Genomic DNA, 12019 nt, shown 5'->3' on the forward strand with positions numbered 1-12019 from the left:
GATGCTGAGATAAGGTGGTATTAGGTAAGTCATTAACTATTTAAAAAATCCTGTAGTTTGAGACTGCGTAGGCAAACTCTTTGGTTCTAACAGAGGTTGCATGAACTCTACAAGCCCTGTGCTTGTATAGGCAGTGTCCAAAAATAACGAGTAGGTAATTTTTTATTTTTAACTTAAAGGTTTTGAAATCTGAGGTAAAGCCTCTTAATAGATGCCTCTACATCTGCTGTTGAGCCCTAAAATAGGAGTGAAATGGGTAGCTGCAAGAGATTTCTTTGCCTGGAAAAGGGGACATGCCGGCTGATAGAATACCCTGGGAAACAGAACAGCAACAAAGTTTTATATTAAGAAAGACACAATCAATAGCACTTCAAGTTGATCCAGACAAGTCTGCTTTCATTTACTAGCCTAAGTAACATAGTTAATCTTAAGTAAAAATAAGTAACAATACTTTCCAGTGTGAATCTAGAAAGTGATCTGTCAGGGTTTTTTTCTGTTACTATGAAGTGTGAATCACATGCACACACGCCTGGTTTGTAGTGTGTCTTCTCAATGCATAAGTTAGCAACAGGTTTTGTTTTGTGTCAAACAGGTAATTCCTATAACATACCTATTCATCTGTGGATTCTGGATTCTCATCCCTTTGCTCCTCCCATTTGCTTCTTGAAACCAACTGTGAACATGGGCATTTCTGTGGGAAAGCATGTTGATGCTCATGGCAGGATTTATTTGCCCTACCTGCAAAACTGGAGCCATGTAAGAGGTGGAGTGGCTGACGGGGAGGAGAATATTTGGGAATAAAGCATGGTATCATGTGGAGATCAATGGAGAGGAGTGGGTAGGGTTTGGGGCTTTTTGTTTTCTGCATTTTTTGTTAAATATGTAAAGATTATGCAAAGAGAAGCAGAATGCTGTGTCTCTTAAAATTACAGCTTTCAGAATGTCTGAAGCGATTGTAAAGGAAGTTATAAGTGATTGTAAGGAAAGTTATTTCAAGCTGAAGATAAAAGGGACTGACTTTGTTATAAACCAGTATAAGCCTCATGTGGACCCTCTGATACTTTTTCCTATGTTGATGTGAATAATGATTAATAATACTAGACCAACTGAGTATCCCTCAAGAAAATTCAGTGGAAGTTCCTACCTTTTGGGTATGTCTCTTTCAGCAGAACTCTGAAACGTTAGCATCGAGATTCAAAAGCCAGTGCTGTCGCTAAATGACTTAATGCACTGTATTAAATAACTTAAATATGACGGCCAGGCCAGTAAAAATGATTTAATGAATGCTGGTTTTCTGAAATGGGTGGGATATATTTTTCATTATTGATATAGAAATTCCCAGGCCTTTCTTTACCTCAAGTATTTATGTAAGTGTTAAGGGTGTCAATATTTATAATTTGATTAAATTTCATATAGCTATGGTTCTTCATGAAATATTGCCTTTTAGAGCTGGTATCTCTGTATGAAATAGCTAGTCAACTGTTTTGTCCTCCGTATTTCTATATTTCAGCCTAAATCAACTGTTATTGGATTAATCAAGGAAATGATTGCAAAATTTGAAGAAGAGCTCCCTTTGTATTCACTGTCATCTTCTGATGCAGCCAGGCAATCGGAACTTCTCTCCTACATTGCAAAGATTACTGAAGGTGTGGGTGTTTTCATATATTTGTTTGTAATGTTTGTACACAATATCTGTTCTATTTATTGTTATTACTTGATATCACAAAGATGCCTACAGAATTTTAATATCTGGATTTTTGGTGTTTGCGTGTCCACAGTGTTTGGTGTTTTCTCTGTATAATCAGAAGTGCCTTTTTTTGAACTGAGAGCTCAGATAGTCTTTAATTGAATACATAGCTTATTGTTCATGTTTGCATTTAAGCCTACTGAAAAATGCTCTAGACTTGGTACTACTCATTTCTTGGAAATCACTGCAGCAAAACTCTGTGAGATCTTGTGGAAAGGACATGATTTAATTATAAACAAGGTGATTTTACCCAATCACAGTCAGTCACTCTCTCTCTCAGATCTTATTCACTCACACTCTCGCATCCACAGCTGCAAGCCCTGAGACTCGTGACCACAGTCCCTGGTGTGCAATACTGAGGACAAGGAGTCCTGGCTGTTGAGCCCATATTGTGTCTCTTGGGTTCTTCTTGCTCAGTGGAGACAAGCTGATTTTGGACTTGTCTTTTATACCCTTCAGGAGTGGATGCTATTTGGCATTTTTGCCTCATTCCTTTGTCTCACCCATTGTAAGTCTTGGGCAAATTTCCTGAATTTCGCGGTTCTCGTGTTTTCCTTATCTGGGTATTTTATTGCTCCAGTCCTGTTGTTCTTCATCCTGACACATTTTCTTCAGGTCAGTCTTTTCTTCTTCCCTCTTTTAGTGAAATCACAGAGGGCGATCTGTGACAACGAGGGCAAACCTTTCCCTTTAACCCTTTCCTGCTGTTTCTTCTGGTAATTATGTGTACATATGTGCTTGTGAGCACATACCTGTGTGTGCGCACAGTACACGTTTCTATTCAATGTTAATGTTTCTGTTACAAATCTCTCTGCATTATACTCAGAATCGTTGTGTTACCAGTAGCATTGGCTAAACAAGATCAGATCATTGTATTTTAATCAAATTCCTTTCTGTGTGTCTCTTCAAAATACAAAATGGTTTCCAAATATTACGGCCATGGTATGTATTCACACCTGTAACAATAGCAAAGATAATATTGTTTGTATGGTCTTAGTATCTAACTTCTGCGTATTGTTATGCTCATATCTTCTACTTAGTAAAAAAACCATGCCTATCCAGAGAGGATTATTTGTGTTTTACACCTAGCATGTAGTGGTGAATTTTCTGTGGTCAGGTTTGACCACTATTTTGAAGAAGTTTATGTAATTTGGTTTAACTCTGGCACAACCGTGATCCTTTATGAAGCAGCAATACTTGTATCGATACAGTGTGGACCAGCACTTAAGTTTGTGGTTTTCTTTTCATTGTAGGAGAGACTGACATGAAATTGAAGAGTAAAATTGGAGGAGGCAAAACTGAAGGATGTTTTAATAAAATTACTGTTGTTGGAGCTGGAGATCTTGGCATTGCATGTGTGCTAGCAGTTGCAGCAAAGGTACATAATAATTATAAATAGCGACAGACCTGATTAAATAGAGAGGCGTCCAACGTAGTTCTTAGTGTCTGACACACAGAAATAACTCAGGAGTTTTAATAGCCATGTCACTGCTTATGTCATTTGCCTCTTCAGTTAACTTACAGATACACAGAAGTGTTAGTTTCTGCCCTGTTTTCTCAGTCAGCTTTTTAAATACAAAGGGTTGAATATTGACTTCACTTATTTTGAAAATCCTTAGTTAAAGGATTCTTGTCTGAGCAGTGGCCTCTTACGATTGGGATCTCCTAGTCCACTGGAAAAGGATAGTCTGTAAATGGTGGTACTTCATCACAGCTCTATGCTTGGTGGCAACAGTAACATCAACATTTATAACTTCCCAGAGGTGGTTTTGTGAGGTTTTGTTGTTTGTTTCCTAATGAGTAATTTTCTAATTAAACTCACTAAACTAAATTATTTTTCTTAATTTTGGTCAGTTATTTTGTTTGGTTTATACACACTACAACAAACACTGGAACTGGAGGAATACTGGTTTTTATTCCTTACCCCCACAAGAACAAGTTTTGGTTTGCTTTATTGTTCATCTTCATTATTTTAATTCATAAAGGGTGCTGCAGACAAGGTGGTTCTTTTGGATCTTTCTGAAAGTGCAGCAAAAGGAGGGACCATGGACTTGGAGATCTTTGCTCTGCCAAATGTGGAGATCAGCAAAGGTATTAGATGTTGCTGGAATGGGAGCGAGTGCTGTACTGTGTGTGCTTGCGCTTGTTTTAATGAGAGCAGGACACCTGGGGAGATACAGAATCTCTGGCATATTGGCCATATATTTAAAAAGAAGTTGTTACTTATTCATAGCTTCTTGCTTTTCTTCATCTTCTCATGGCAAAATTGGGAAGGGAAGGTTCAGCAAAACTTGCATCACTTTTATTTCAGGCTTTTTTCGTTCTGTTTATAGAGGTAGAGGTATGTGAGCCTGTACTTCCAGGGTAAGAGGCTAATGCTGAAGTTGGCCTCGTGCAGAAATAGAGAGGAGCCAAGCCAGTGCTTCAGTGTCATAGCTGGAAAGGGAAGGAAGGGGCGGGGGGGAATATACCTACATTAGGGAATTAGAGATACCTATGAGAGCAGTGTTAAAAAGGATGTTAAATAAAGGTAAGTTTCAAAGTACTGCTTTCCTAGATCAGTGTTCATTAAACATGCACATGGCCAATAGCTCTTTATCATTATCACTGCATATTCAAATAATTAGTTCTTAACAATCTTGCCCTCAGTTAGCTGTGAGTGTACAATTCAACAGAGTCATGCCATGTGTCCTTAACTAGTGGTGATGGCTACAGTCTTTGATGGTCTTAGTCACAGAGGTTGAGGTGATGTGGCTCAAAAGCTTTTCCATAGGGGAAGCCAGAACTGTATTGAGCAAATTCCCCATTCTTCCTTGCTTGTCTTTTTGTGGGTTTATGTTCCTTGTGCCCTCTGCAAGACAAAATGGGGGGCTTTCTTGTGCTTCTGATGTAATTTATATTATTTCAGGGACAGGGACTTGTTCTGGTTCCACCAGGCATCTTAGAATCATAGAATGGTCACCCATCAGCCACTCTCTCACTGCCCCTCCTCAGCAGGACAAGGATGCAAAAGCTCATGGCTCAAGATAAAGACAAGGAGATGGCTTACCATTTACTGTCACAGACAAAACAGAAAACTTGGGGAATTTATGGCAAATTAAGGTAGATTTAGATAGTAAGAGACAAAACCAACTTTAACCTTTCCTCAACCCCTCCTTTTCCCAGTGTCAACCTCACTCCTTCATTCCCAACTCCTCTACCTCTCCCTCCAGTCATTTGTTCCTGGTGTAGTCTGATCAGTCGTATGCTCTGTCTCTTAGTAATTTATCTGCTTATTCTGCACCTGACATTGCCTGCTATACATCCTTTGATCTTATCTTGCAGGTTTTACTGCTAGCACATTTTTTACTGAACACTGGTTGTGCACAAATCTGTTTGTGCCTTTGTGGTTACATATTACTTGTTTACATTTAGCTGTGGTACAAAAAGCTTGTTGTTGTTGCTGGCTGTGCTATTAGTAGTGTTACAATATTACAAAATGCTTATACACTGTCACCTGTTATTTTAGTATGCCTATATCAAGGTTAGGGGCAAGCTGGTATTAATTATATCCTCCTTAGTATTCTTCCAATTTGTCAGTGCACTAGGCCTCTGCTTTGGCTTCAGCTGGTTTGAGATGTGGTGTGACAGTCAAATTACCTTGTTTCTGTGTCCAAGCTGATTACCTGTACGGTACTCAGCTATTCAGAGTTACCTGCTCAAGGCAGCTTTGACGTAAATGTTCTGCAGCAAATATAGTTGTGTGCTTTTCTTGGGCTAATAAATACATGTCATTTACTTGAGTTAATAAATAGACTTTTGGAATGCTTTTTATGGTTGTCTACATGTCCTTGGTGGAGCTATAAGACCAAAATTATAGAAGCCTCAGATAAAGGAGTAGAAGTCTTTCCCCTTCTTTAAAAATTAGAATAAAAATGAAGGAGCCTTTTCATGTATGGGTTTTTTTTTCTCTTTTGCCAAGAAAAGTTGGAAAACCTTATCTATCAACCCCATCTAGAAGTTTTTTTGGTCTCTTCTCTGTAACCTTGGAGAAATTGCATTCTGCCTTCTATGTTTGCCAGCTGTGAAATGGGAAAAATAGTTTTGTGGGAGAGCTTTGTTTTACAGGTGTGGTGAAACTGCCCCAAGTTCCACATTGAAGGATATTGGAGCAGACAGGAGGGGAAGAATCCCTAAGCAAGCTGGATGCTGCAGTTCAGCCTTTAGGACAGCTCTCTGTTTTGCACCCAAAACTCAATAGAATGGCATGAACTTTAAAAATGTACTTTCTTTGTATTTTCAGATTTTTCTGCTTCAGTTGATTCAAAAGTTGTGGTACTTACAGTTAATTCTCTGGGTAATGCTCAGACTTACCTTGATGTCATACAAAGCAACGTGGATTTGTTCAGAGGAATTATCCCAGCAATATCACACTACAGTCAGAACACTGTTCTCCTTGTTGCTTCTCATCCAGGTATGTTGGTACTTCACTTAATGTTCTGTCCATCAGCTGGCGTTCTCCTTGGCCTGTTTTAAAAATACGTTACTGACAAATACACCCACTTAGTAAAAAATTTTTGCTACTCTGAAAGATGTTTTCCTTTTCAGCTTTAAGCAGGACACTGTCTTTGAGGGTTTTTTCTTTACTGTTACCAAGACAAAAGAAAATAGTGTACTTTGTTTTGTATAAAAGGTATGTATTTCTGTATGTTTCTGTACATAGTTTCCACCTGCCTGTATCTACAACATTAGCACCCATTGGCTGTTGTCTTGTCAGTTGTGAGTTTTATGTCTACATTACTCCTGTGCAGTAAGGATAGATGCATGCATGTTATGTGCCATATTATCAGACTTACAGACTACTAATATACATAATGTAGTGTTGATAGTAAATATTGCAGCTATGTTTTGGTGGAAAGTTTAAATCTGTTGGGTTAGTGATACTATGAACTAAGAGCAAAAACACTACTTAAAAGGGAAAGAAGTGTGTGAGAGCCCCTGTGTCTTGTAAATGCAGTGACGACAGCCCTTTTATATTTCTCAAGCGCTTCTTCCCGTTCCTATCATTTAGAGCTGTCAAGATGGAGAAAAGAGTGCTTGCCAAATGCAAACAAATTAAACACTGGCTGAATTAAATTTAGAAGCACATGAGATTTTTGGTGGAGGGAAGCACGGTGACTCATTCAGAAGTGTCACTTGACTTCTCTTAGAACTTTACTTGGGCTGTGAATTTTCTTCACCTCCTTCCCACCTCACTTGGTGTTCTAGGTTGAAATAAACTACTGATGTGTTCTTACATGCTTATACCTCTTCTAAAGTAAACAACTTGCTCCTGAACTTTTCATAATTGTGATTTGTAGTTTGCAGTGTGTTGAATTTTGAGTGGTCCTTCATTGTCAACATATTCTTCTTTCATACATAGTTGAAATAATGACATACGTGTCATGGAAGCTGAGTGCGTTTCCCAAAAGCCGAGTTATTGGAGTAGGTGCCAACCTAGATACTGAGAGGTTTCAGTATATACTGACAAACCTTTTGAAAGCCCAGGTGATGGCAAGAGGTGCTTGGATTATTGGTGAACAAGGAGAAGACAAAGGTAAAGTGATACTTGATTATGACTATGAGCATATAATGTCCTGGCAGTGCTTAAGTAATTGAGTAACGAAAGAATAATTAGGAAAAGTAATGAAGGTAGTCATGATCAGGGTGGTAGATTTTCATAATAATGGTTCTGAATAACACAATTTTGGTGTGTACCCAAGACTGTAGACGTGGAGTGGTAGCAAAAGTATTTGACATTTGTCACAGCAAAAGAAAATATATATATTGCTGCTAATGTAAGAATTATTACATATTACTTTGTTTTTAAGCAAGTGTCTCTGGCAAGATGCTACTGTAGAGTTATTTCAGCAGTCCAGGGACCCTTAGAAGGTCATCAACTACGTTTGGGTTGTTGTGGGGGAAGGAAAGTTTGGAAAGCTTGAAATTTTTTTTTTCTTCTCTCCACCTTATCTGGTACCTATTTTAGTCACTGTTTAGATGTGCATTTAAATGTTGGTTGTTTCTATTTAGTACCATCATGGACCAGTTGTAATTTAGTTGCAAATCAGACGGAAGCAACGGCTGCTCATAACTCAAGGGAAAAGGTGGCTAACAGGTAATACCATTATAATCTTAAATTTCTTCATATTCAGGCACTTGATGTTTGCAGAGTTTTTCCTTCAGCTCTTTATGAAGAGGAAGAAGTTTGCTCTAAAATGTTCACACGTTGAGTTTATAGGAAATTGTAGGTCTTGAGTATCATTCACTTTCATGTATGTGTATATGCCCACTGTTTTTCTGAAGTTCTCGGTAATGTGCCTGCAATGATCTAAGGACAAGACAAGCTTTGTAGAACATACACTAGATTATTAGAGCTGCCAGTTCAATTGTGTTTTGATTTTAAAAAAAAAAATAGTAGACAAGCCTTCTGGCACACTTTTCTCCGAGCTTGTGTGGAAGCAGTTTACTTCAAAGTACAGGTTTGGATCAATTTGCCTGATTTAATTAGCCACATATCAGTTACACCTCTTGACAGAAGAGAGAATTGTTACTAGTGTGGGTAGAATATACATAAAGAAATTCTTTAAAGCAATTCTTAATTCCCTTCTGTCATCTTCCAAAACGGAAATCATGTTTTTATAGTACACTTTACCTGATATGGTACACTTAACCTGTTCTTTGAGTTTTACATATAAACCAAAACAGGAAGAATTAAAATCTAAACATCATGGTTTTTTTCCTTTTCCTGGTTTATACAGAGCTATGGAAGTTCTAAAGGGAAAAGGTCAGAGATCTTGGTCTGTTGGGCTCTCAGTTGCTGATTTGACTGACAGTATACTGAAAGATAAAAGAAAGGTTCATTCTGTATCCACCCTGGCAAAGGTAAATGTGTTATTAATATCATTTGGCACTGTAGTTATATTATACTGGATATGACTTAATTTAAGCAGTGCAGACATCTCACTTAAAGTAACTGTTCTGAAGTAGCACTACTTCTGTTACTTTCTTCCACCAACAGCTTTCAATTCTAGTACAAAAATGAGCAAAAATCAATTGTTGTGTTAATCTGAAACCAGTATTAAAAGTGAATTGTTATCCCCAAAATACAAGAGTCCAGAGGAAAATACGTTCAAGGTTGCTGACCAGCTCCCCTGGAATGGCTGGATTTGGCAAATGGAGAGATGTGTGTGTCACGGTTTCCAAGTGCTCAGTATTGAATGTAGATTTTTCCAGGGGCAAAGAGAGTTCTGTATCTTTTATGTAAGTATAAAATGCATTTTCTGCCAGTATTTCATTTGATCAGCTTTGAAACAGCTGCTTTTTTACTCCTTGATACTTTACGTTGAGAAGAAGATTATGAAGCTATATTTAACTTAAAATTGTAGACTGAACCTTGGTAAGAGTTTAGCCTAAGAGGCTTCATTAAAGCATTAAGTCATTTCACGTGAGGAAAAAAACCCATGTAGAAACGTTTAGTGGTTGCTTGTATTTACAGGCTTGAGAAGGGTCATTTGCATGTCCCAGTGTGGGAAAGTTGGGCTTATTGTATCAAGTACAGACATATACCTTGCTTCATCATTACATTTTCAGTGAAGTTTTTAATTGTTTGTGAACTAAATGCAGATATAGAGGCGTGTCAAGTCTCTTTAACTGCAGAGTAACTGCAGAATGTAAATTTGCCCATACAGATCCTAAAAATAAACAAAATCTACAGTGTAAACTTGAATTATAGGGATATAAGTTTAATGAAGTCTCTCACAGAGGGATCAATACTTGAAAAATATTCCCTGGGTAGCTCTCTTTTGTTTAGTCCTAAAAGAACTACTGACACTGTACTATTGCATGTCCCTGGTTGTTCTACCTAAGAAACGGGTTAAACAGTGTTTTGCAGTATAAGCTCTGCCTGCATTATAGATGTCTGATACATTGACATGGGGAAACTCCTCCAAGTATGGCAGATTTTTTTTATCTGTACAGTAATATTTTACAGTTTCTATGCATACAAAACATGCCGTATGACAGAATGCCCTTGCATAATTAAAGCAATCAAGTTATTTTGTGTAGTTCCATGCTTCAGACAGAGCAGAAATAAATAACTGTGTGACAGTTGACTTTGTGTGTTGTTTCAGGGATGTTGCAATATAAACAGTGAAGTATTCTTAAGTCTACCTTGTGTTCTTGGAATCAATGGAGTGATTGAAATGGTCAAACTAGAAGAAGATCAACTAGTGCAAGAGAAACTGCGAAGCAGTGCAGGATCAATTCATGACCTTCAGCAGCAACTGAAACTGTAAGCAAGCACAAGGGAAGCCACAGTGTCTGCTCACAGAGGTCGGAGACTTGCTAGGCAGAAAGGGTTGCTTAGTACATACAGATTTCCATATAAAACAAGAAATTTTTTTACTTTCAAAAGTGCTTCCTCCATTTTGGTTTAAATTACTTAATACTGCACTGCATATAACTTTGTATTTGAAAAGTGCACTTTTGATAGTCAAAATGAGGAGGGTAATGTGCAAGAATGTTTTACCTAAGTTGAGGTGACTTTCACCTGTGGTTTTTTTTTTTTGTTGTTAATTATAGCCTGATTCTTGAGTTATTCTTAGCTCTTTGCACCTCATGAGGACACAGTCTAGGAGAGCTGCTTACCCATCTCTGTGGAAACTCCAGTGCATAAAGCCAACTAGAACTCTTCCTCCTGGTTTTTGCATGTTGCATCAGGGACTTGTCTAGAACATGGTCACACTCAGCTCTTCAGGACACTGGGGGATGCGGTTCAATAGCTCCATCTTTTATGCCTGTCACAGATGCTCTTATGCTAATGGACTCCTGATTAGTGAAGTGGGAAAAAGCTAAAAGCATGATGTTAGCAGCATCCTTAAAACCTGAAGTATTGCATATGAATTTCTGTTTTATGTTTACTGATATTTCAGGCTTTCTGGTCATGACTTGTTTGCTCTTATTTTGTGAGGATGTTCAGAGCGCTAAAGCATCTGTACTTCTTGGTACATGCAAGACACTTACCCTGTGCAGCAGGAACAGGTGCTTTTCTGAAAGAGAGGATCAGGGGGTGGGCTTCAAGTAAAGAATAACATCTGACAGTTAAGTAATGTAGAAGTATCTGCAAGTTCAGGCCTTGATCCAAAGCCAGCTGATGTCAGTAAGCTTTATGTCAGCCTGAGGAGAATACAGCTACCTGAGAAGGCAACAGAACCTGTAACCCTCCTCGGGACAGGCCAAGCATGTGGTGAAAAAGCAGGTTGTGGATTTTTAGATAAATAAAAAAGCAGATAGGTTTACGGTAAAGGTTTTTTGGGGTTGTAAACTTGATTTGCTGCACTGGTAAAAGACTCTATTCATCCTGATTATACCTCGGCATCACAATGCTGGCAGAGGAGATGTGGGTTCTGCTCCTGCTGTGTGCAGCGGAAGAATGTCATCCCATGTCTACATTTTGAGGCATGACTAGTTAAATATTGACTAAGCTTTCTAAGCAGAAGTAGGATGTGTGTCAGAGCAAAAGATCTATTCCTTTGTGCCTTCTGATTGTATCTCACAAAGAGCCAGGCTTACCAGGAATTCTGAGTTTATATTAATCTCAGAATTGAGATAAAAATGGAAAGGAAAAAAACCTGCAGTGATTCATTTTTTTTAATGGAAAATCCAATTTTCCTTCTTTGTGGTCGTCAGTGACAGACCAAAATTAGCAATGGCTGCGGGTGACTACCTTTTGCTGCTATATTTAAAAAAAAAAAAGCACCCAACACTGTGGCTGGACTTTGGGGCTAGACTTTTTCCCTCTGGAAAAAAACAGCATAAAATTATGGTTTACATTGTTCTTCAAGGTGTTGTGTTCAATCTGTTGAGCATTTATTCTGGTGTGAATGGTCTAGGTGTTTTGTTTATTTAGGGGTTTTAGTAATAAAAAGCTGAAAACTTCTCCAGGGGTGTGTTTAAGACTGATGCTTATGTTATAAAATAACTAATCTTCGCTATTTAGAAGAAATGTCACTCTTATGTTTGCATTGTATTCCTTGAAAAATAACCTAAAGACTGCACCTTGGTCGGCGTGGCGGGAAATGGCACTTTACCTTCTCACAGGAAATTAATTCCCAAAAATACTTGTTAACAATAAACTGCACTACAAAGAAACGTTAGACATTTTGTGAAGTATTTTCGGAACACGATGTACTGCTGCAGCGTGCCCTCTCGGGGGGCTGTCCCCCGGCAGCGTGGGGCGCGGCTCCAGCCGCT

At 38.3% G+C, this 12019-nt stretch overlaps 1 protein-coding gene across 6 annotated transcripts in view; it reads left to right on the forward strand.

Annotated features, from left to right (window-relative positions):
- UEVLD (UEV and lactate/malate dehyrogenase domains) overlaps positions 1–11924 on the forward strand; it is a 14775-nt gene extending 2851 nt beyond the window's left edge. For 3 of the 6 annotated variants that reach the window (XM_075094632.1, XM_075094634.1, XM_075094633.1), the window contains exons 4-12: positions 593–756; positions 1511–1646; positions 3001–3125; positions 3733–3838; positions 6030–6200; positions 7149–7322; positions 7799–7883; positions 8527–8650; positions 9898–11924. In XM_075094632.1, coding sequence (XP_074950733.1) covers positions 593–756; positions 1511–1646; positions 3001–3125; positions 3733–3838; positions 6030–6200; positions 7149–7322; positions 7799–7883; positions 8527–8650; positions 9898–10062 — 1250 coding nt within the window. In that variant the 3' untranslated portion in view covers positions 10063–11924. Of the gene's footprint in view, positions 1–592; positions 839–1510; positions 1647–3000; positions 3126–3732; positions 3839–6029; positions 6201–7148; positions 7323–7798; positions 7884–8526; positions 8651–8786; positions 9878–9897 lie in introns of those variants that run through there. The other 3 variants (XM_075094635.1, XM_075094637.1, XM_075094636.1) reach the window with 3 other exon arrangements.
- Positions 11925–12019: the final 95 nt, after the last annotated feature.

Source organism: Phalacrocorax aristotelis, chromosome 5, assembly GCF_949628215.1.
Source record: "Phalacrocorax aristotelis chromosome 5, bGulAri2.1, whole genome shotgun sequence".
Lineage (NCBI taxonomy): Eukaryota > Metazoa > Chordata > Aves > Suliformes > Phalacrocoracidae > Phalacrocorax > Phalacrocorax aristotelis.